A 26059-nucleotide genomic window follows, 5' to 3' on the forward strand; every position below is an offset into this window, starting at 1 on the left:
TGGCATGACCATGCCACGATTAGAGTACTGCAAGGCTTTTCTATATCATAACTTTTGACACATATTCAATTATATACATTTCACACAAGGAAACTTGGACAGAAATTCATTTCTACACACACACACACAGACGTGCACGCAAATCAATTCTAATACTAAATAAAGACAGTGTACTGTCTCAATGTGCACCCTCTATCTCTCATGCCGTACCGTTCTTGTGTGCATCCCAGTTAATGTTTGTGACTAAATAAATGTTAACATCGTTTGCTCTCTGTCTCTCTCTGTCTCAGCGCTGAAGGACGAGCGCTTTCAGATGGTGCTGTTCACGCCACGCCTGGTGCGCATCGCGCTGAGTAACGTGAGCGTGTCTGACGAGGGTGGCTACTTCTGCCAGCTCTACACGGACTCCACGCACCACCAGGTGGCCACGCTGTCAGTGGTGGTGCCCCCGGAGGTGCCCACTGTGGAGGTGAAGAGCGAAGCGGTGGAGGGTGGAGAGGTGGAGCTCACCTGCGTGTCGGAGAGGAGCAAACCTCCTGCTACGCTGCGCTGGGTCCGAGACCGCCGAGAGATTCCTGGTTAGTGTGCCTATACTGTATGTGCGTGTTTGTTGTACGAGTCTGTATGGACAATGGTAACATATTGAGAGACCCAGTAAGGTCTTAAAAGTGTACAGTTTCTATTCATGTGTGTATATGAGCAAGCACAAACCTACACACGTTCACTCCATAGGTCATAATCCTGCCTAGCTCAGATTCAGCACCAACTCCGATACTCAGTCATGTCTATCACTGAACACTCGATATATAGTACACTCATGCTCAGTCACTCACTCGCTCACACCATCCATGACAAAGCTCTGTTCAGTTTTCTTAAATTTGAGAAACACACTTTAGGAAACACCACATCTCTTTTCCTACAGAAGGTTGTCTGGTGCTCTCTCTCTCTCTCTCTCTCTCTCTCTCTCTCTCTCTCTCTCTCTCTCTCTTTATCTCTCTCTATCTCTCTCTCTTTATCTCTCTCTTTATCTATCTCTATCTCTCTATCTCTATCTCTCTCTCTCTCTCTCTCTCTCTCTCTCTCTCTCTCTCTCTCTCTCTCTCTCTCTCTCTCTCTCTCTCTGCTTGCTGTGCACAAGCGTCTCTTCTGTCCTCCTAATCTCTGTCGTTTGTCTGTCAGAGAATCAGCACACCTCTCTGTGTTGCTATTTTGTTACAGTCTTAGACACATCTGTCCATCTGGCTGTCTGCCTGATTGGTCCCCCGCCACATACTCACACACTTTATACACACGCACACTCGCATACACATTCACAGATAAACAGTCTCAGCATCTCTGTGCCAGAGGCAGTACCCAGGTGCTTGTGCGTGTTAAATACTTTGTGTTTCTCTGTCCATGTGGTCTCTCTTTCTTTTACTGCTATTACTTAAAATAATAGAACCTTTTGTAATGACACATCTTCGTTATAAAGTTTGTGAATAATGAAATAAAAAATAATGAAATATGAGATTGAAAATCGCAACGTTAAAAGATAAAATTGCAATGGGTATGTATACGTCACTGCATTACAACCCCCCCCCCCCCCTCCCTCTCTCTCTCTCTCTCTCTCTCTCTCTCTACGTTATAATGGATTACAGGAGTAATTAGTTGTATAAAATTATATAAAATTCCGTAAAATTCTGTAAAAGCAAACACCCCATTGCAAAATCCCCATGACTGTAGATATGTAAGGGACAGCAGGTCAGCATATAGCAATCTCATAGTATTTTGACTGTATGACAACATTTTTCACTTTCAGTCTAGCAGGTGAAATGATGTCATTAGTTAGTGTTTTGATATTAGTCATACCCTATCCGGGGTGTACCCTGCCTTGTGTCCCATGCTCCCTGGGATAGGCTCCAGGTTTCCCTGCAACCCTGAAAAGGATAAGTGGTACAGAAGATGGATGGATGGATGGATGGATATTAGTCATGCTTCTCTAGCAGTTATGCTAAGGCTATATAGGAGGGTACGCTTCTGTTAGCTTGTTACTAACATGGCATTTAAAAATACTCCAATCTTGCTACTAGAAAATAAGCAGCATCATAGTGAGTACTGTAGCATTGTTGTTGTGCCTTAAGCTCAAAAATGACATTGCCTATTTATCTCGTGCTTCATGTGCATGTAAAATGCGTGTGACGTGTGTCCGAGTGTAACAAATAGCTAGCGTTACTTCAGGATGGTCAGTTGGTCAGTGATTGGCTTGCAGTCGGTATCGAGTCTTACAATGTCAGTCTCAGCTTAAATAATTCACTGAACTTGATTACGCAGCAGCACACTTTAATGTACTAGCACACACGATTGCGCATTTACAATGTGTTAAAATGAAACATCAAAACCAGACTTCAATATTACTATTACTATTAATAATGTTTAATATTTGTTTATGTTTACTATGAATACTATTTAATAGTGTTTAATGTACTTAAGCATGTTAAAATGCAACTATTTTAAGTTTCGCTTTAAACATACTACAACATATGTACTTTAATCGTGTTTAATGTATTTAAAGTGAAACTGAATATATAATATCATATATGAATATATACTATTGTGCTTTTAGGATATTAGAAATGTATTAAAAACAACGTTACAGAAATCTTTAAAAATGTAATGAATAATCGAATTAAAATAATTGCTTAAAGTTTTGTGATTTATTAGTGCTTTAATAAAGTACATATAAGCATTACTATATAAATAGATTTTATTTATATAAACATTTCTTTTTTTTAATGTACGTAATGACAAAGGCTGTACTAATTTTAGAGCTAGTATTGATAAGTAAAATATTTGCCTAGTACGATAATGCTCTCTCTCTCTCTCTCTCTCTCTCTCTCTCTCTCTCTCTCTCTCTCTCTCTCTCTCTCTCTCTCTCTCTCTCTCTCTCTCTCAGTATATGCCTGTACATATATTCATAATTTAGTGGGGTTATTTATGGAAAATATGTCAAATTTAATTGTCATGTGATGAAATATCACTCATGAAACAAGATATAAAAGAAACAAAACAGGGACATTCTGTACACAGAACAGTAGGAGCACCACAAAATACAACGCTGACCACACGGAACATTGTTTCTCTCTGTCCGTCTGTCTCTCAGGTGTGGTGTCTCAGCAGGAGAACGGAAAGACTGTGAGTGTGTCCAACACCATACGGCTTTCCGTGGAGAGGAAGGACAACGGTGCTGCTCTCAGCTGTGAGGCATCCCACCCGGCACTCGTGGGACAGAAAAGAGTCCGCCATTACCGCCTGGATGTCCACTGTGAGAGTTTTATTTTTTATTAACACGCAGTTAGCTATGTATACATGGGTGCCAAGAAGAAGAAGAAGAAAAGCATTTGAAATGTAGGTGACAGAAGCAAATAAACAATTGATAAGAATTTACAGTCAAATGGATTTAATCCTGTGACGTTTATGTTAGTGTTAAAGAAGTGTTTACGAGGTCAGAATGAACCTGGGCTGCAATTTATTGTCTTTACAATGTAACAGGATACAATGGGTACCGCAAATCACGGCCCATTAGAGCTAATTATTAGCCCACGGAATAGCCATCTGCTAAAGCCTGTACTCTTGGCAGGATTTTAAAAGCCATTGCCTCTAATTATGTTGTTGCCTGATTATGGACAAAGAAGCGACATAATGATTGCACGAGGCGTTGTGTGATGCTCAGCATCGCAGATGATGTTAAAACACTACAATGAGCTGTTCCTGTTCTGTCGCTCCATAGTCGCCCCCACGGTGAGGATCAGCCCCCCACAGGGCATTCTGCGAGAGGGGGACTCGCTCAGCCTTACCTGCTTCGTCACTGGAAATCCACTGTGAGTGTGTATACATGTGTGTGGGTGTGTGTTTTTCTGTGCAAAGTTAAAAGTAGAATTATTTTTGCGCAAAAATAAAAGCTCTTTTCCTAACACCCCCACCCCACCCCCACCTCCGCCCAATCCAGATGAGCTGAAAAGCAAGTCCTCAGATCTGGGGCAACTGCCACTAGATGTACCTAACATTTGATTTATTTGTTTTTTGTTTTTTTCTCTCTATGGTCTTTATGAATTTAAGAGGCTCTGAGAGTAGAACCGTTAAAGCCCCCTGGAGTCTTGTAAGTAAAGTGAGGACTGAAGGATAGATGGAGGGAAACTGTGCTAGCAGCCTGTCCTTTTATGGGGTGAACGAACACATGACAGATCGAGTGATGGACTTGGATAGGGCCTTGAGAACAAGGGTGTAGGGAGGATAAGGGGATGAGTGGTCTGGCTATATAGAGTGTGATGAATGGGTTAAGTGTGAAAGTAAATGAAGTTATTGCAAACACCAACAATTGTGAGGAGGACAGGATAGAAAGCAGCACCGGCTTGTAAAGGTGAAAGAGTGAGGGACAGAGACAGCCACTCCCAGGCCCTGCGCTCACGCTACACTGAGCACATCGTGCCGTTATAGAGCTATAATGATCCTGCTCCCCTGACATTAATCACCAATTAAACCCTGTCCACTGTTGTTGGCGAGGTGTGTTTATTAGTAGCCTACAGCTGTTTGTTAGGTCACGTGTGGATGTGTGTGTATGTGTGTGTGTGTATGTGTGTGTGTGTGTTTGTGCGTGTGCGTGTGACATGGGATGTGAATCCTGGGCAGGCTTTAATTAAAATTGTCCAGCAGGATTATTAGCAAAGCTGATAGAGGGATTGTAATCTAGCCAGGGAAGGATGAAGGATAAAACTCTATTTCAGCCACTGAGATGAGAACAGGCTCACGGATCACGTCACAGCTGTGACGACGTGTGCGTCCCAGAATCTCATTGCATTCATGGGCTTTGTACCACAGCCTTCCATTCGTTATCCTCCTGGTGTCTATATCAGGCGCCAAATAACTATGTTCTTGTTGTACTGTTTTTCGGACATTTTCAGACAGTACTCTTTGATACAAGTGCTGATACGGAGACCTATTGAAGCTTAAGCAATCCTGAGTCTCATGAGACATTGTATTTAGCTGTGTTTATGTTGGTTGCTGCTGCAAAGTGGTGAGTGAGGGAGAAGGAAATATACTCAGTGCTCGCAGAAGTGAAGTGGTCTCACTGGTGCAACAGGTTTTCTACACATTTGCTTGCAAATATCATTGTATGTGTGCAGTTCATGGCACGCAGCTTGGACAACCGCTCTCACACTCTCTAATACTCTAAAGTACTGTTTACACGCCATTAGATGTTCATCAGGTTACTTGTGTTGTAGGATGATGCTATAGTAGCTCCTCTTGATATTGCACAGTTTGCAGTCTGCCTTGCTTTGATCGTCATCAATAATCATTAAATGAGTCCAGATGAATGTTTCTTTCATGTCTGTTCAATAGTGCTTCAGAATCACATCGTATCACGTGGTATTCATTGTTGCTATAAGAGCAGTTTTGGTACCCAATACCGGTATTAGTATCAACCCATCCCTTATTAGAACCCTTGGTTGTTTAGCCGGTCTTTTTGGGGAAACCCTTGAAGATTCAAATGTAAAACCATAAACCCAAGTCCAATTTCTTCATTAGTGAAGGTTCCATGCAGAACCCCTTTAGCAAGCAATAAACTCTTAACTATTTTGTATGGAAAGCTTCAGCCTTTGTTTTTGTTTAACTCTTGATCATTCATGCTCTGTATTCATTCTGTCTTTCTCTCTTTCTTTAGGCCACGGGACATTCACTGGTCGAGAGTGAATGACACTCTGCCTGAGAGGGCGGAAATTTCCGGCACCACCCTGGTCATGTCTCGCCTGAGCCAAACACACAACGGCACCTACCTGTGTCAGGCACACAATAATTACGGCCGTGCAGCCGACCAGTACACGCTGCTGGTGTATGGTAAGCGAAAACTACTTCAGACCAATGCTATTACTGTCCCACATAGTCATCATCTACTTCTGTCTCATTTAGAGCCATCTTTTACATACAGTCCCCTCCAAAAGTATTGGAACAGCAAGGCAAATTCTTTGATTTTTGCTATGCACTGAAGACATTGGAGTGTCAGATGAAAAGATGAATACTGTGTGAGACGATAGATCAGAATTTCAGCTTTCAATTCCAGATATTTACATCCAGCTGTGTCAAACAATTTAGAGCATGGTTCCTTTTGCTTGAACCCACCCATTTTTAAGTGATCACAACAGTTAATAGCTCTGAATGTCTACTCGTGGTTTGAGCCCTTAGTTCTGCCTGTGAAGACTGCATTTGTTGTTAAAAAGGATAAAACTACGTGAAGGCCAGAGATCTGTTAAGGGGAGAAGAGTAAGCCATTTTGAAGCTGAGAAAACAAGCATTGGGCACAGCCAATACAACAATTTGGAATGTCCTGAATAAGAAAGAAACCACTGGTGTACTAACAACCAGACATTGGACAGGTCAGCCAAGGAAAATGACAGCAGTTGATGACAGAAACATTGTGAGGGCTGTGAAGTAAAACCCAAAAATATACTGCCAGTGACATCACCAAAAGAAGAAATATAGAGGCCAGACCACAAGATGCACACCACTCAAATTGGGAAGCCAGATTGGAGGAAATACAGAGATGAGCCACAAAAGCTCTGGAACCAAGATTAACCTCTACCAAAGCGATGGAAAGGCCAAAGTGTGGAGAAAGAAAGTTTCTGCTCATGGTCCAAAACAAGCTCATCTGTGAAACATGGTGGAGGTAGTGTCATGGCTTAGGCTTGCATGGCTACTTTTGGAACAGGCTCACTAATATTTAATGATGATTTAACTCATGATGGTAGCAGCAGGATGAATTCAGAAGTCTACCAATTTACAGAGAAATTTGATTGGATCCTCGCAATTACATTTTTATCATACAAGTAAATGCAACTTTGTCATGCAAGAAAATGACTCAAACACACTACCAATACAAACAAAGGACTTAATCGGGGGGAAAAGTTGAAGGTTTTAGACTGGCCAAGTCGATCACCAGTTTGACCCAGCTGATCTGCTTTTCATCTCCTGAAGGGGAGACTGAAGGGAGAACGACCAAAAAAAAAATTTAAAAAACCCCAACAAAAGCTGAAAGAAGCTGCAGTACCAGCCTGGAAAAGCAAGACAAAAGAAAAATGCAACACTTTGGTGATGTCAGTCTACCACATCTAGATGTAAATGTCAGTCGTGCAGTTATCAGGTAATCATGTGACAACAATAAGTACAATGCATAAAATCATGCATTTACAGGTCAAGAGTTTCATTTAATATTCACATCAAACATCAGAATGGTGGAAAATGTCAGAAGAAAAATGTCACCTGTTTTTTTTTTTCCAATCTTTGAGGAGTGTCACCTTCTGCTGTTGTAGCCCATCTGCCTCAAGGTTTGCTGTTGTGCATTCTGAGATGCTTTTAAGCTCAGCATGGTTGTAAAGATTGGTTATTAGAGTTACCATAGCTTTCCTGTCAGTTTGAACAAGTCTGGCCATTCTCCTCTCACCTCCCTCATCAACAACATGTTTCCATCTGCAGAATCGCCACTTGCTGGGTGTTTGTTTCTCACAGCATTCTGTTTACACTTTAGAGACTGCTGTGTGTGGAAACCCCAGGTGATCAGCAGTTTCTGAAAATCAGCCTGTCTACCACCAACATCCATATATATATATATATATATATATATATATATATATATATATATATATATATATATATATATGCTGTATATGTCTCATCAAAGACACACAAAGTCCACACTAGTACCTTTGAGAACAGTATGGGGTGTGTTCCTGTGTATTTCCTGCTTTAGAAATTTCACTCCCTCTCCCATCTGACCAAACAGTCCATGATCTGAACATTACAACCAGTCCTGCGTTATCCTCCAGTGGGAGTGCAGGGCTCTGATGCAACACTGATGCTGACTTTAGGTATTGCACCTTTCACTGTGCCTGATTTATTATTGAGAACTTATGTAAAGGATTAGGTCTCTGGAGGCAGCACCCTCCCTTGTGCTTTCTTTTTTCTTCTCTGTTCTTTGCATGGCAGAGCCAGCCGTCAAGCGTGCACCTTAATGAGGCAGCTCAGTGAGCACAGGTGGGTGGGAATGTCATCTTTCATCCGGCTGACGTCCCTCGCGCTCTCTTTCTCGTCACTCTGTTTGGTGGTGCCGAGAAGGCAATTCGAAGTCTTATTTGATGCTTCCTTACTTACTTAACAGAGTTTGTCCTCTTTTCTTTGGACAGTAGACCAAATGGCCAATGTATATATATTTGTATATACAGTGTGTGTGCGTGTGTGTGTGTGTGTGTATGTATATATATATATATATATATATATATATATATATATATATATATATATATATATATATATATATATATATATATAGAGAGAGAGAGAGAGAGAGAGAGAGAGAGAGAGAGAGAGAGAGCATGGTGTTTTAGTGGTTTGTACGTTCACCTCACACATCCAGGGTTGGGGGTTCGATCCCCGCTGCTGCCCTGTGTGTGCATGTTCTCCCCGTGCTATGGGGGTTTCTTTAGGGCACTCCAGTTTCCTCCCCCAGTCCAAAGACATGCATAGTAGGCTCGGTGGCATGTACAAAGTGTCCATAGTGTGTGAATGTGTATGTGAGTGTGCCTTGTGATGGATTGGCACCCTGTCCATGGTGTATACTCCGCCTTGTGCCCGATGCGCCCTGGGATCGGCTCCAGGTACGGTGCAAAAATTTTGGCACCCCCCCCTTTTTTTTTAGTACAAACTTTGTTATATATTTTTATTTTATGACTTTTACATTCTCGAGTCAGTACAAAAACATTTTAGATTCCTGAACATTAGTTTTCAAGCACATAATTAAATGTTACAGAAAAATGTTTGCATGTCGGTAAAGAAAGCAGCATATTACGACACTTCTCAAGTGCAACTATCAAAGTCTCCAGAAGAACCGTGGCTGGTTCTGCAAGATGCCCAGTATAACTTACAGCTCATTTCCTTATAAATCTGCATATGAGACTACTTTTTTTAAGCGAAGGGTCGTTACACCAAATATTGCCTTTGTTTCATTTATTACTGTTTACTGTTCTTTATAGTATTTTTTTTAATGGAGAAACATTTAACATAAAAACAGCATCTTGACTCTACAGCATTTCTTTGCATGTGCCTAAAACTTTTGCACAATATTTTGTGTGTGTGTGTGTGTGTGTGTGTGTGTGTGTGTGTGTGTGTGGATGGTACAAGAGTCACAAATCAACACCCTGTAGAACCTGACGTGTGTGAGGTGAAAAGGAACACTCAGGAGACAGGCATATTTTTGGCAGAGCTTTGTCTTGTTTCCTTTTTATTTAGAGTGAGAGGTTTTCAGTGAGATTCAGGTTACTTAAGAAAATCAACACAAAATATACAAGACCGCTCACGGCTTGTTTTAAAGTTCAAGTTCAAGGCTTCATTTTGCTTCCGGGAGCTCCACAGGCTCTGTCTCTGACTAGTTCCCAACGCCTACTGAGAGAAAAACAATCATATAAATAGTCTGTCGGTAACAACACAGAGGTAAAAACATTCTTTACCTGCCAGATCAGGCAAACTCTTCTTGCGTATCGGGAAAGACGGAGCGGAAAAAAAACGGATGGAGAAAACTGATTAGAGACGAGAAGAAGAAAGAGAAGGGCAGAGGAGGAGAAGGAAGAAGCACAGATGATGAAGGAGCAGAAGAAAGCAGAGCGAATGACAGCACAGGGAGTGGGCCCTCAATCTTCCATGCTTCTTTGCTCTGAATCAAAAAACCTTTTTCGTCAAGATGTTGCTCCTGGATGCTGCAAAGCACAGAAAATGCAGCCAATTTTTTGTTGCAGGTTCTTTTGCTGCGTCAGTTTAATAGAGGCATTCTGAGGGAGGAGGCAAAATAAGAAAAATTGAACAGAGCAAGGAGCAAACAGAGCTAGAAACTGAAGCATTGAAATGATGAAGGCAGTGAGACAGGCATAGTGAAACAGAACACTAGTTTTAATCTAACCTGATGAACCTGATCTAGAACCTAGGGCATTATCATTGGACAGTTTACCAGAACGTTACATACATGGATAGTGGTGGCTCTGGGTTACTGATCAGAAGGTTGGAGGTTCAAGCTGCCACTGTTGTGTCCTTGAGCAAGGCCCTTAACCCTCTCTGACCCCGACTTCCTAACAAGCTGGAATATGCAAAGAAAACAATTTCACTGTGATGTAATGTATATGTGACAAATAAAGGCTGCTTCTTCATTGGACCTTCATAATGCATTCATTAACATTGCATTCCTGGAGGAATTGTGGCATTGCATTGCTTCACATAAAAGAGAAAAACCTTTAATTATCGCTATGAATTTACTTGTATTATCTGTATTTTTTTAACCTTATCTCCAAAGTTATTATTTGGTCATTACTGACAGGGCAAGTACACAGGCATTTGGATGTAATCGCAGGGTTTATTAAAAAACTAAGGCAGACAATGCAAAAGGGCAAACCAAACACAAAGTCAATCAATAAGCAGATAACACTAGGCAAGAACTAACTCCTAAGTCAGAGCTAGAATAGCAACAGATAATAAGGTTCTGAATCATCATCCAAGAAGGAGCAAGACTTTACAAAAAAAAAAAAGGAGTTTGTTCTATGTACAGTGGTGCTTGACGTTTAGAAGTTTGGAATTTTCCGCATAAATATTTCTCCATAAATATGAGCTAAAACATCACCAGATTTTCACACAAGTCCTAAAAGTAGATAAACCCATTTAAACAGACAGAAGCATTACACTTGGGCATTTCTTTATTGAGGAAAATGATCCAATATTACATATCTGTGAGTGACAAAAGTAAAATAGTCCCAAACTATGATACTACCTTCACCATGTGTTACAGATGGGATAATGTTCTCATTGAAACCAAAAAGTTCTATTTTATATATCAATCCACAAAACATTTTTACAGTAGCCTTCAGGCTCATCTGTGTGATCTTTAGTAAACTGCAGATGGGCAGCAATGTTCTGTATTTATGCTCTGCTTGTATCATGTTCGTCTAACTTATAACACATATAGACTTCTACAATCCTTGTTTTCCTGGCTCAACATAAGACAATGTTTATTAGTAAAGACAATATATCGTATAATGGCGTATATCCATTTTTCCCTCACACTAACTGACTGTGTGAGCTAGCGTTTGGCAGAATTGAGAGCTGTCAACCAATAAGCCAATTATAAACCCTGTCTGATTGGTCTTGCCTCAGTTCACTGAAGATAAAATACAGCACTTTATTCACTGAAGATATCAAATTACAACACCGCCGTCTTCTGTTACTGATGTTCAGTTACATAGTAACAAATTGCTCCAAGTAGATAATTATCCGGGGTTAAAGAAAAAATCACCCCTGATACTTACCACTTTCCCTCCATCTATTCTTCAAGTCTCGAGAATCTCCTATGACCTGCACCTTACGCCTGTCATCTGACCTTTTTGGATCATGTAGTTACTGTATCTACATTTCAGTTTAAATGTTTTTCATCCAAAGTGCTAGTGGTCCATTTGCATTTAAAACTAAAGCACCGTTCCATTACAACTTCACATCCTGTGCGAAGCCCATATGCCAGCCGAATGCTTTTAATGCCCTCAAACTAATGCGCTAGTCAAATTTGCATTTATAATTTTGTCAAGAAGCCCTGTGTATACCTTCTTCAACTTTTTTCCCCCAATTGTCATGGAGGTGCTGTTAGCAAATAAATAAATAAATAAATAAATAAATAAATAAATAAAGTACAAAATGCTGAAGATAAAGATAAAAAAGTGCAGTAAGATTCTTGATCAGTCTTTCTGTTATGATAATTGAGGGTTCTGCTCTCTTCTCTCTTACATATTGGCAAAGCTACATAAAAAATGTCTGTCACCTCATTTGTTTTGTAAGCCTCTCATAAATTGTCCTGAGATTAATGCACTGATTATAAATGTTTTATAAATATCCTGTCTCATTTAATATTCTTCAAATATTCAATAAGTATTGAGTAACAATAATACTATTGATAATTACCTTTAACTATATCTCATATTATTTCCAAAACTTTTACATAATCAAATACAGTCACACAAGTATAATCCTAGACCTTTGTATCAGGTAGAGTAGACTGAAGCAGTTACAAGTGCAGTTAGAATTCATTAAACAACTGGCAAAAAAATCCATGTCATGAGGCAAATCAAGTCAAAAATAGTAAACAGGCAGTAGTCAGGTGATCAGCAAGCAACATAAAAATGGTAAAATCCAAAATGCAGAAACGAAGAATCAAGTGAGATCAAAACCAGAATATCAATCACAGAATCAAAGGCTTGGTAAGTTCGGGTGAGCAAACACTGAGCGTTACTTAACACCGAACAAAGAAACACGAGGATTTAAATACACAAACTAATCAAGGGGCAAACTGAAAACAGGTGCGAGTAATCAAGACAACCAATGACAAGTCATTAGAGGAGACAAGGCATGAACCAAAACTAAACACATGTGGCAGCGTAAACAAACACATGACAACACAGACGTATGCACCGGAGCGCTGCGGACTGCTGGGCTCGGCGAGAGGGAGAACTACATTACAGATTGTCCAAAGCAGTCCTTCATATGTAATTCACTAACATTGATCCACAATGTACTGAAGCATGAAGTGAAGTAGGATTTCTCAGTAAGAGTTGTTTCTGATGGCTGCCATTATTTAGTTTTCATGCTCATTTCCAGCTTGTAATCCAGGCACAATTTTGTGAACCTTGTGCCTTCTGAGAAACTTGACCTAGATAACGTTGAGAAGTTGAACATTAGCAGAATCCATAATAATGATTGAAATGAAATATGATTGATTTTAAGAGAATTGGGTGAGAATTTTTTTGTAAACATTGCTTTAGCTATCAATAGATAATATGTTTAAGGTGACAGCTAATGGTTGTCAATCTTTTTTGTTTTGTTTGTTTAGCTAGCTTGGCTAGCTAATTTAGCTATTGGTCTATTATTGACAAATCCTGGAAAGCAAAAGATACGATCAACAGCGCTAGCTTTGGCTGAAGTTATGTTACGAGTAAAAAAGTGTAAAATAAATAAATAAAATTATAAAAATTCAGATGTTTTGTGGCCTGAGCCTCTGAGACTATATTGAGATTAAGTCGAGTATTTAATGTTAGCTACAACCATTTTTCTGTCAAAAAGCTCATTCTAATGTTACTTAACAATTATCTAGATAAGAAGTTAATTATGTTATTAAGTGAAAACTGTCAAAACACTAATCTAATCATGTCCAACAAATGGGAAACGTTTAGAAAATCGAGAAATGCCCACGTTGTTCTGTAGAGAAAGAGAGGCAGCCATAGCTGAGAGAAAAAGAGTAGCCCAATAACAAGCGGAGCCACTAATTAGGAGTCACAGCGCGGCTTTCTAATTAACCGAGCGAATAATGAAAGCAGAAGCCAGAAAAGAAATAATAACTGAGGCTTTCATTACATTCTACATGCAGTAAGCCATGGTAGGAATTTTAATATAGAAGCAACAGTACGTGCCGAATAGAGAAGCGAGTGCGGAGGAGTGACCTTTGACCCCAGAGGTGGAAAGAAGCAGGATAGGGGATTAGAAATCGTCGAGGTGGAATCGTCCTGCGGAAAAGTGTTGGGGAAAAAAAGTCCATTAAACATCACAGAATATCGTGGATGTGATTCTGAATAGCATTAAATGTGGTTAGAGGTTTCAGTTTGCATCCATAATTTAAATACAGACGAAAGACACAAAGATGTGTGTTTCCATTAGATTGAAAGAAATGAAGCCAGAAATGGAGCGAATGAAGAAGTGGGAGGAAAGAGAGAGAATGATTAAGGAGAGAAGACATATGGGGAGCCGAGAGAAATTGGTCTGTTAATGTGCAGTATATATTCATCATTGTCTAATTAATGGCCAGCTTTGGCTGCTCCATCGAAACCCCTAGGCCGAGGTGGCCACACACACACACACACACACACACACACACATATATATATATATATATATATATATATATATATATATATGTATGTGCAGTTGTGCACAAAGTTTAGCACACCTCTTGCAAAATCTGCAACAAAGTAAGAGGGATCATAAAAATCCCATGTTATTTTATATTTAGTTCTGTCCAAAATAAGCTATTTCACATAACAGATGTTTACATATAGTCCACAAGACAAGATAATAGCTGAATTTATAAAAATTACCCCGTTCAAAAGTTTACATACCTTTGATTCGTAATACTGTCTGTTGTTACGTGGATGATCCACGACTGTTTTGTGATAGTTGTTCATGAGTTCCTTATTTGTCCTGAGCAGTTACACTGCCCACTGTTCTTCAGAAAAATCCTCCATTAAGAGCCAGGGGGGTGTAAACTTTTGAACAGGATGATCAGTGTAAATTGTTATTATTTTGTTTAAAGATCTTTTTTTTCCATTTAATACTGTCATTGAGACGCTAAATAAGATAGTTACATGTCTCCCAGAAGACAAAATAATAACAATTTACACCGATCATCCTGTTCAAAAGTTCACACCCCCTGGCTCTTAATGTATTGTGTTGCGTTCTGGAGCATCAGTGAATGTTTGCACCTTTTGTAATAGTTGTGGACGAGTCCCTCAGTTGTCCTCAGTGTGAAAATAGAAAGCTCAAGATCATATAGTCGCTGTTGTAAAGGGGTCAAATATACAGAAGATGCTGGAAAAGCAAAGAATGTGCATGACCTGGAGGATTTTTCTGAAGAACAGTGGGCAGTTTAACTGCTCACAAACAAAGGACTCATGATCAACTATCACAAAACATAAACACAGTTGTGGATCATCCAGGTAACGACACACAGTATTAAGAATCATGGGTATGTAAACTTTTGAATGGGGTAATTTTTATAAACAAGTCCAGAAGTGCATACACACATGTGCACATGCATATGTACATATGCATACCCAATAACACAAACAAGTTCCAAACATTTATACACCAACACAGACAAACCCATCCACATGCACACGTAAACATGAACACTACAACATACACCGATCAGCCATAACATTAAAACCATTGACATGTGACGTGAATAGCATTGCTTATCTAATTACAGTGGCATCTGTCAAGGGGGGAAGGGGGGGATATATTGGGCAGCAAGTGAACAGTCAATTCTCGAAGTTGATGTGTTGGAAGCAGGAATACTGGGCAAGCGTAAGGATCTGGGCACCTTTGACAAGGGCCAAACTGTGATATTACCTACCAAAAGTTGTCCAAGGAAGAACAAACAGTGGCTTACAATGCACCTACAATGGGTATTAGAACTGGACCATGGAACAGTGGATGAAGGTGGCCTGATTTGATGAATCGTTTTCTTTTACATCATGTGGACAGCTGGGTGCGTGTGCGTTGCTTACCTGAGGAAGAGTTGGTATCAATATGTACTCTGGGAAGAAGGCAAGCCGGCAGGGGCAGTGTAATGCACAATGTTCTGCTGGGAAACTTTGGGTCCTGGCATACATGTAGATGTCACTTTGACACGTTCCACCCACCTAAACATTGTTGCAGACCAAGTACACCCCTTCATGGCAACAGTGTTCCCTAATGTCAGTGGTCTCTTTCAGCAGGATAATGCATCCTGCCACACTGCAATAATTGTTCAAGAATGGTTTGAGGAACATGACAAAGAGTTCAAGGTGTTGACTTGGACTCCAAATTCCCCAGATCTCAATCCGATCGAGTATCTGTGGGGTGTGATGGATAAACAACATTTAGCAATGAAGCATTTTTAATATTTAAAATAAAATAATGTCTGGGAAAGCCTCAAGGCTGAGCTGAATGCCTCAAATGAGTCATTAATAAAATCCCAGACTTGAACTTAAATAATACAGTATCTCACAAAAGTGAGTACGCCCCTCACATTTTTGTAAATATTTGATTATATCTTTACATGTGACAACACTGAAGAAATTACACTTTGCTACAATGTAAAGTAGTTAGTGTACAGCTTGTGTAACAGTGTAAATTTGCTGTCCCCTCAAAATAACTCAACACACAGCCATTAATGTCTAAACCGCTGGCAACAAAAGTGAGTATACCAAATTGGTATATTGGTATTGGTATATGAAGTATATGAAAATGTCCAAATTGGGCCCAAAGTGTCAATATTTTTTGTGGCCACTATTATTTTCCAGCACTGCCTTAACCCTCTTGGGCATGGAGTTCACCAGAGCTTCACAGGTTGCCACTGGAGTCATCTTCCACTCCTCCATGACGACATTACGGAGCTGGTGGATGTTAGAGACCTTGTGCTCATCCACCTTCCGTTTGAGGATGCCCCACAGATGCTCAATAGGGTTATGTTCACCCTCAGCTTCATTTTCAAGGCAATGGTCATCTTGGAGGTGTGTTTGGGGTCGTTATCATGCTGTAATACTGCATACTGATCATGCTCTTCTTCAGTATGTCACAGTACATGTTGGCATTCATGGTTCCCTCAATGAACTGTAGCTCCCCAGTGCCGGCAGCAGTCATGCAGCCTCAGACCATGACACTCCCACCACCATGCTTGACTGTAGGCAAGACACACTTGTCTTTGTACTCCTCACCTGGTTGCCGCCACACATGCTTGACACCATCTGAACCAAATAAGTTTATCTTGGTCTCATCAGACCACAGGACATGGTTCCAGTAATCCATGTCCTTAGTCTGCTCGTCTTCAGCAAACTGTTTGCGGGCTTTCTTGTGCATTATCTTTAGAAGAAGCTTCCTTCTGGGACGACAGCCATGCAGACCAATTTGATGCAGTGTGCGGTGTATGGTCTGGGCACTGACAGGCTGACCCCCAACCCCTTCAACCTCTGCAGCAATGCTGGCAGCACTCATACATCTATTTCCCAAAGACCACCTCTGGATGTGACGCTGAGCACATGCACTCAACTTCTTTGGTCAACAATGGCAAGGCCTGTTCTGAGTGGAACCTGTCCTGTTAAACCTCTGTATGGTCTTGGCCACCGTGCTGCAGCTCAGTGCCAATCTTCTTATAGCCTAGGCCATCTTTATGTAGAGCAACAATTCTTTTTTTCTCAGATCCTCAGAGAGTTCTTTGCCATGAGGTGCCATGTTGAACTTCCAGTGACCAGTATGAGGGAGTGTGAGAGCGATGACACCAAATTTAACACACCTGCTCCCCATTCACACCTGAGACCTTGTAACACTAACAAGTCACATGACATCAGGGAGGGAAAATGGATAATTGGGCCCAATTTGGACATTTTCACTTAGGGGTGTACTCACTTTTGTTGCCAGTGGTTTAGACATTAATGGGTGTGTTTTGAGTTATTTTGAGGAGACAGCAAATTTACACTGTTACACAAGCTGTACACTCACTACTTTACATTGTAGCAAGGTGTCATTTCTTCAGTGTTGTCACATGAAAAGATATAATCAAATATTTACAAAAATGTGAGGGGTGTACTCACTTTTGTGAGATACTGTGTATATATTTGTGTGTGTATATATATGTGTGTGTATATATGTATATATGTATATATGTATATATATATATATATATATATATATATATATATATATATATATATATATATATATATATAATACTGCTGAAACAGTGGTGCCAAGGTGCACACACACACACACACACACACACACACACACACACACACACACACACACACACACACACACACACACACACACACGCTTAGGTGGAGGAGAAGTGAACAGAGAGGGAGAGACAGAGATTTTGCTGATATCGGAGGTGTGTAGAAGAAAGAGATGGATGAGAAGGCCAACATGGAGGGAAATGGGAAATTACAGAACAGTAGAATGAGAGCGAGGCAGAGCAATATTGCACCCTGCTGGAGCGAGGCAGCATTCCAATCCCCCATGCCTCCTTCCCTTGGGAACTTCAAACTGACCCAAGTTGTGTACACAGGCCACAGCATGGGAATGTTTGAATGTTTGGAATGAGGCCCACAGTGTACCACATGGCAGACCCCTGTTTACACTCACCAGAACACACACACACACACACACACACACACACACACACACACACACACACACACACACACACACACACATACACATACACATACACATCTGTCTATCTGGCTGTGTGCTGTTTGTTCTAGACTATACACTCAGACAAGTGCACACTCTCAGGATATATGTGCAATTCCTGGTTGTACGCTAGTTTTCTGTCTAACTCATAACCGTGTTATTCCCTCATAGAGAATGTGTCTGTGTTTGTCAGCCCCACCTCCCATCCCGTCACCTCCTCATCCTCCCTTCCATGGACACCAGCAGGTAACCCATCCTCCTCTTCCTCCTCCTCCTCCTTGCTAGCCTTTTCCCTTCCCTCTTCTTTTCTGCCCTTCCGTTCTCTTCTCTCTCCTTTTCCTCTCTTCTCTCTACTTTTCCTCTCTTCTCTCCCCTTTTCTTCTCTTCTCTCCCATTTTCCTCTCTTCTCTTCTCTGCTCTTCTCTTCTCTCCCAATTTCTTCTCTCCCCTTCTCTTCTCTATATCCTTTTCTTCTCTTCTCTTCTCTCCCCTTTTCTTCTCTTGTCTCCCTTTTTCTTCTCTCCCCTTCTCTTCTCTATCATTTTCTTCTCTATCCTTTTCTTCTCTTCTTTCCCCTTCTCTTGTCTCCCCTTTTCTTATCTTCCAACCCCTTCTCTTCTATAGCCTTCTCTTCTCTTCTCTTCTCTTCTCTTCTGTTTATCTCTTATCTTCCATTTTCTTCTCTTCTCTTCTCTGCTCTTCTCTTCTCTCCCATTTTCTTCTCTTCCCTTCCCTTCTCTTCCCCCCCATGAGATATCAGCATGTCTTCACATATGAGCTGTTCATTCTGTTTAATAACACACACACACACACACTATTGTCTTCACTGCACACGTCTGTAATGTCTAGTCAGCTGCTGTTTCTCTCTCTCTACCTCCCTCTTTCTGAGTGTGCGTGTGTGTGTGTGTGTCTGTGGGAGGAAACGGAAGGTGAGAGAAGGGGAAGGAGGTCCTGGGAGGGCAGTTCTTTTAAACGAGACTGACTTAACATTACCAGCGGTGTGTCAGTTAGATTGCCCTTCAGTCAGGTTAGAGTCGTGTTTATGGCTCTGACTGACTGCCCTGGTTGCACGCGTTCACACACACACACACACACACACACACACACACACACACACACACACACACACACACACACACAAACACATGCACTCTCACTCTCTCTCTCTCTGTCTCTCTCTCAGAATGATCATAATGCATAAAAAACACTCTCTCTCTCTCTCTCTCTCTCTCTCTCTCTCTCTCTCAGAATGATCATAATGCATAAAACACACACACACACACACTGCACACACGCTTTCTTGGGCACTTTAAGCCGACCTGATCCTAAACCACATTTCAGTGGGAATGGCTTTTGGTTTAAAAGAAACACAAGGAGGTATACACACGGATGTTCTGCCATCTGACCTATATAAGGTCACTTCACTCCCTTTCTCTGTCTGCCTCATTGCGTTACCTTTTTTCACCTTACATTTTCTTCTATAGTCAGACTCTCCTTTTTGTTCAGCGAAGAGAGGAAGATGTAGGAAGCAGGGCATTGTTTTGCCTAAATGAAAAAAAGTGTGTGTAGCTGCTGTCTGTGAGAGAATGTGTGTGTGTGTGTGTGTGTGTGTGTGTGTGTGTGTGTGTGTGTGTGTGTGTGTGTGTGTGTGTGAGTGAGTGAAGTCTGTCAGTACCTGAGCTGGACTGGCCTGACCCTCATAGGAGGGTCTGCTTAATTTTTCATCCCTTATGAAATATTGCTCATCACTCTTCTAATGAAATCTCACTTCACATCCCCTGCCTTTCTCTCTGTCTCATTCTCTCTGTCTCTCTCTCCCTCTCTCTCTCTCTCTCTCTCTCTCTCTCTCTCTCTCTCTCTCCCCTCTCCCACCTGCTCACATCTCACATCCTTCTTGCATGAGCAATTGTCTGCTTTTCCTCATTGTCTTCCCTCCGTCTTTGCCGTTTTTCATATTTATCACTGTCTCGTCTCCTCTCGCTTTTTCTCCCTCTGTCATTCCAGTTCCTTCACCACCAGCTGCACGTCCTTCACTATCGAGCCTTTATTAAACCCAGGATTAAACATTTCTATCTCTGCCTCTTTTCTTTACTGCTGCCACTCTATGGCCTTTAGCCTATTTAAAACGTCTTTAAATATTTATCAGTGTTGTCTGGTCTCATATGGAAGCGGGATCGAAGGAAACCTTTTTGGCTTGCAGATGCGCAGATTGCACAGCATTAGCCCTTTTTGTCTCGCTCCTTCACTATGTCCCTGTCACTCACTGTGTCTCTATAAGGCTATTGGTAGGCCTGGGGTGTCCAAGTCTGTTCCTACCACTAGACTTTTATACTCAGCTGTTATTGAAGGTCTTGATTAACTGGACCACGCTTCTCCAGAAGCAGTTAGGCATCCTATTACTAGACTCACAGTTAGAATGTGTGTGTGTGTGTGTGTGTGTGTGTGTGTGTGTGTGTGTGTGTGTTGGTGTGTGGCAGACCCCGGAGCAGTAGTGGAGACTCATAGTGCCGTACCGTATCCAGTCATAGGGGGTGTGCTGGCTGTACTCGTCTTCACCATCATCTGCGTGCTCATCGTAACCATCTGGTGCTCGGTCCGACAGAAAGGTAAGCCTGCCTGAATTATGAAGTCTGTATGCAAAACAAAGTGTTTTACAAAATCTTACAAAATAATCTATTTTAACTACTATAACTTAAAATTGCAGAGCTGCCTAAATAAGGGAAGACGTCAAGCATTATACTACATAGTTTTCACTGATTATGATTAGAATTATTTTCAAAGGAAGGAAGTGACATCATACAATTGAGTGTGCTTTAATAAAACTACTCGGAGAAATAGTTCCTGAAAAAACTGAATAATAAATTAATTCTATTGGAATTATTGGTGTGGCCAATTAACTTGTTGTTTTTGCTGTATAGTGAAGACATTTGGGTTTGAGATCAAAAGTTGAATTATGAGAAGAGAGTTTCAAATTTCAGCTTTTATTTCCTGGTATTTATAGGTTAGACGTGTTAAACGACATTTTGTATTAGACCACCTGATTTGTAGCAAGCAAAACTATTGGAACATATGACCGGAAAGGTGTTTTTTTGTCCTGTTTGTCTGATTGTTTAAGCAGCCTTCAGTTTCGCCTGTGAAGACTGCATTTATTGTTAAAAAGGATAAGCCAACATGAAGATTGTAGAGCTGTCTATGGGAGAAAAGCAAGCCATTTTGAAGCTGAGAAAAGAGAAAAACAAACATTATGCATAGCCAGTAGAACAATTTGGAATGTCCTGTAAAAGAGAGGCACCACTGGTGTACTGATCAACAGACACCGAATGGGTCGGCCAAGGAAAACAACAACAGCCGACGGGAGAAACCTTGTGAGCGCTGTGAAGGAAAACCCGAAAACAACCTCCACTTACAACCTCTATACTGGAGGAGTGACAGTATCACAATTCACAGTTTGAAGACGGCTTCAAGAGTGTTTTATAGGCCTTTTAGTCCACTAGATCAGTCCTTGTGTGTAATGAAATACATTACACCCTCGCAGCCTTCACCTAAGAGCTGCTAGCACCTTCAATCATGCCTCAGTGCCAAGGAAGATAACACCTGGTACACCACACTTCCTCCCCAGATTTGTACAGCCCACCTGTCAGTCAAGCTCAGAGGCAGTCTATCCACCTATCAGCAGAGAGTCAGAGCAAGTCGTTATCATCATTTTTGTAACCTTGGCCTGTCTGATGTAATCAAGTGTTAGTGATAAATCAGACCCCTCCTGTCTGTGGCACGTCTTTTAAACAGGAAATAAAAAGGGTTTTTTTTGGGGGGGCCATTTTTAACATGTCCATTTTAATGAGCTCGTCAGCCTTTTATTACAGTATGTGGCCAGGAAAAGGCGACCACGCAAGATCGATTGTTTTTAATTAAGCCATCTTTGGAAGCGTGGATTCAGGTTGCGAGGCAAAACCGACGGCTCGTAACGATGTGAGTGGAAAGGAAGTACAGTGTTGGATTGCTAACTGGCCCTGAAATGGTGACGGTGATGATTTTTCAATCAGATTAATTTGTGAGTAATTAGTTTCCGCTTTTGTGTCCTACTCGCAGTAATAGACTTATCACAGTAATAGGCCCGGAGCAAGGAGGATCTGAAGTTAGGCTCTGCAGGTCAATCAGCTAAAGCTGTCAGGTGATGAAGAAGCCATATTACAGGCTGCTGAACATTTTCCCTTGCCAGACTGTAATGAGAAGCGGTTTATTTTTGTGATTTGTGGCTGGGTCGGCAATGAGCCAAATTGACAATTAAATCTGAGTTTGAATTTTTTTATGGAAAACGGAATGGAAAACAGGCACTCGGCATTTTAATCAGGATGAGTTGCTAATCTGTCTTGAGTGTGATCAGTGTTGCAGTAGTGGATCTGTATTAGTACAATAAGGATTATAGGTGAACGGATCCGATTTTCTCATTTCCGTAATACAAATGTCAAATCTCTGAGTATTGACCAATGCCAGATTCCGATCCAGTCTGAACATCCTGAGCGGCTTCGTGCAAGTGTTATTTGAGGAACTTGATGGCAGCGTGTTTTCAACCATGTCCCTATATTACGCTGTTACCTACTGACTTTTTGCTGAAATTTCTATCTCTTACAATCTGCCCACTCCATTTTTTTTTTTTTAACTCAATCAAGTTCCTGGCCTTTTCTCAATTCTAAGAACGTGGAGAACGTTATTGAGTCCTCGTGAAGATCGGTCTTGCTGGGCTACCTCGAAAGAACAAACTCAGGAGGACAGGAGGACAGGAGGACAGGAGGACATAGAATGCATCTTTGCGAGGATTAAGATGTGCTGCGATCTTCCTGTTTTCGCAGTGGACCGTCCCAGTACATTTCTAGTAGCAGGACCAGGTCCTCATCTCGTCAGTGCTCCCTGAGTAATGTGTTTCAGCTGGTTAAAAGATTTATTGTTAACTGGCTGATTAACCAAAAGTAAATTAAGCATGTTTTAATGTAGTAAGCTCTCTGTTTGCAACTGCGACCTCACGGTAACTAAAAACTAAGCTAACCAGTTTACCGTTACCTCAGGATAAAAGATAGCATAGTTTAATTAAAATACTTCTGAGGGATAAATTCGACTTCATATAGCAGCCTCATATATATGTATATGTATATTTTTTAGATGCATATTTTGATTTATTTAGATTATTGTCATTAAAAAGCTGTTAAAACTACAGGTATGGTTCAGGTTTCCACCATCCGCTAATGTTTTGCCGTAATGACTTCTGGGACTTCAAGCGGGTTCAGTGAGCTCAGGTCTGGATCCGATGCATCCTCCATATCAAAAACACATCCGGGTCATTTCATGCATCTCCAGTACTTGCTTTCTTGAGTATTGGAATTGGAACTTCAGCTGTGGATGATGACGTAGAACGAGTTCACAAAGACATGAGCTCGCCCAAGAACGCATTTTGAGAGACGGTTCTTCACTCCAAAGATGTCACGGTCCCCTCCGTCTGGACGTCCACAAAAATCACAATGCAGCAACCTCTGTTTCTGAAAAACCCACTGGCTGTGTAATCCTCTACTGCTGTAAACACATAACGTTGCTACCTCTGCTGCCTCTCCTACCTTGTTCATAATTTTACGGCTGTCACACGCACACAGGAACAAGGCATGGGTGACCTTAAAAGAAACAATGATCTATTTTTACCTAAGCAGCACTACACAGTTTCTTTTTCAGCCTATAACGGTAATGTGAAAAATCCTGCAGACGAGAGAGCTTTTGAGGGAAAGTCATTCTGAAAAAATTGTTTGTGGTTTAGACAGTACATGCAAGAGACTGTTGTTTTTAAATAGATAGATATTGTAATAAATATTACCTTTCATTTGCATCACCTGTGTGTGTGTGTGTCTGTGTTTTTAAATGACTGATTAATACTGTAATATCTGTAATATTTTTAGACATCATTTATCATCATTCTGTGGTAATATCAAACTGTAACACCAATGACACTTTCACATCCACGGTCTGTGGTGTGCATTATACAGACTTTACAGCAGGGATGACAAATCCAATCTATTTAAAGCTAATTTCACTTTGAATGGTGCATCTGTGTACCAAATGTAAGGATGAAAATGATAAATATGTGAAGTAATTGCCTTCTCTCTCTCTCTCTTTCTCTCTCTCTCTCTCTCTCTCTCTCTCTCTCTCTCTCTCTCTCTCTCTCTCTCTCTCTCTCTCTCTCTCCAGGCTCGTACCTCACGCATGAGGCAAGTGGCCTTGATGAACACGGGGAGGTGCAGGAAGCATTTCTCAATGGAAATGATACTAGTCAAGGCAAGAAAGAGTATCTACTGTAACAGCTCCTGGAGGATGGCCACGGAGCGCACATCACAAATACACACACACACTCACACAGACATATACACCTGATGGTAAACCACTACAGCAGTGCCATGTAAAAGGGAGAGAGAGAGAGAGAGAGAGAGAGAGAGAGAGAGAGAGAGAGAGAGAGAAAAGAATAGGCATAATTAAGATTGAGGGAGAAATCAGAAACAGAAAAAGCGCCGGCCCTACACACCCACACACACTTTCTATTAAGCAGTAAGTAGGAGGCAGAACCGAATAGCCATAACTCACGAACTAGCCGAGCAACAACGACTTACAGCCTATTGACTTTGCTCATGCAAATATAAATAGAGCACATGAACTATAACAGCTGGCCGATTACAGCATCGTGTACCTCACGCTCCCCTCATATAGTAGTATTTACACTGGGTATTCACCTGGTACTGGACCTCTTTCCTATTCCATTATCAGGTGTTTAGTAATCCACACACACACACACACACACACACACACACACACACACACACACACACACACAGAGCGAATTGCCTCTTATCAAGTCAATATCCCTCCTGAGGGACAGCTCTTCTCTTTGATCCTCTCTCACCTTCTCCAGATCTCTTCTGCTCCTACTTTCTGCCCTCTCCCCCCTGTTTTTGTTAATAATTAAGCATTTGTTACACAAGTCCGATGAGACACAAGGCAGCATAATTACTATGAAGTGTTATTTGGAACCTGCGGAAGAAGCCGAGGCTTAAAGGAGGAAAGTGTAGTAAAATAATAGTCAGAATATGTGTAAATGCTATTGACCTCTTTATATGTATAGACACACACAGATACACACACAAACATGCAGCAAACACAAACAGGCACACAGTGATACAATGAAACATATCTCTTAAGTCATTATTTGTATAAAAAAAAAATCAGTAAATTAAATTAATCCTTTATGCGGAAGCCCTAAGCGGCCATGCATTATTCTTTTTTTTCTTTCTTATTTTCTCGTAATCTCGACGTAATTTTTCTGTGTACTCGACATCCATCGTCCTGAAGTCAATGGGTTTTTCAAATGGGTTTTTGGTTAAATTACTGAAATAAGGCTGTGGTTAACACAAGCTCAAGATATGTTCACGTTTTATACAACAACATAAAATACATCACTAATACCTCACTCGGGATCTTTTAAAAAGCTTTTACATGTCGCTAAATGGGACAATAGAGGTTGTCGAGGACATTAAACGTCATCACGCCATACAGGAGAACTCATCTACTATAGTAGATGAGTTGTGTTTATACTCATTTGCTCGCAAACTATTCCAACTCAAACGTTCCAACTTGTAGATTTATCCATTTATAATATTTTCCAATTTCAGTGTTTTATAATAAAGATTGGAAGAGTTATCAGAAGCGTAGTGGTGGTGTAGTTCGTTTATATCCTATAACATTAGCTTTTTATTTCTGGCGAGTGTATTTAGGCTTCAAAATTCATAAAAGGCGTGTTCATTTGTGAAGGTTTTCTTGATGAACAAAACATGTAAGAATCATAAACTTTTATTGGTCACAGAGTTTATTTTCTGCAATAATCCAAAAGGCAGTGGAAAAATCCTATTGGATTTTTTTTGTGGAAGGAACCAGCGTGATGCTAACGTCCGGGTTGGCCTACAAAAATACGTCATCC

General features: G+C 40.9%; 1 protein-coding gene across 3 annotated transcripts in view; it reads left to right on the forward strand.

Annotated features, from left to right (window-relative positions):
• The window catches only part of cadm4 (cell adhesion molecule 4), a 186683-nt gene extending 162141 nt beyond the window's left edge, over positions 1 to 24542 (forward strand). For 2 of the 3 annotated variants that reach the window (XM_017467795.3, XM_017467786.3), the window contains exons 3-9: positions 291 to 578; positions 3140 to 3301; positions 3767 to 3857; positions 5699 to 5871; positions 18226 to 18300; positions 20532 to 20660; positions 24283 to 24542. In XM_017467795.3, the coding sequence (XP_017323284.1) occupies positions 291 to 578; positions 3140 to 3301; positions 3767 to 3857; positions 5699 to 5871; positions 18226 to 18300; positions 20532 to 20660; positions 24283 to 24392 (1028 nt within the window). In that variant the 3' untranslated portion in view covers positions 24393 to 24542. The remainder of the gene's footprint in view (positions 1 to 290; positions 579 to 3139; positions 3302 to 3766; positions 3858 to 5698; positions 5872 to 18225; positions 18301 to 20531; positions 20661 to 24282) is intronic. The other variant, XM_017467803.3, reaches the window with a different exon arrangement.
• Positions 24543 to 26059: the final 1517 nt, after the last annotated feature.

Source organism: Ictalurus punctatus, chromosome 1, assembly GCF_001660625.3.
Source record: "Ictalurus punctatus breed USDA103 chromosome 1, Coco_2.0, whole genome shotgun sequence".
NCBI lineage: Eukaryota > Metazoa > Chordata > Actinopteri > Siluriformes > Ictaluridae > Ictalurus > Ictalurus punctatus.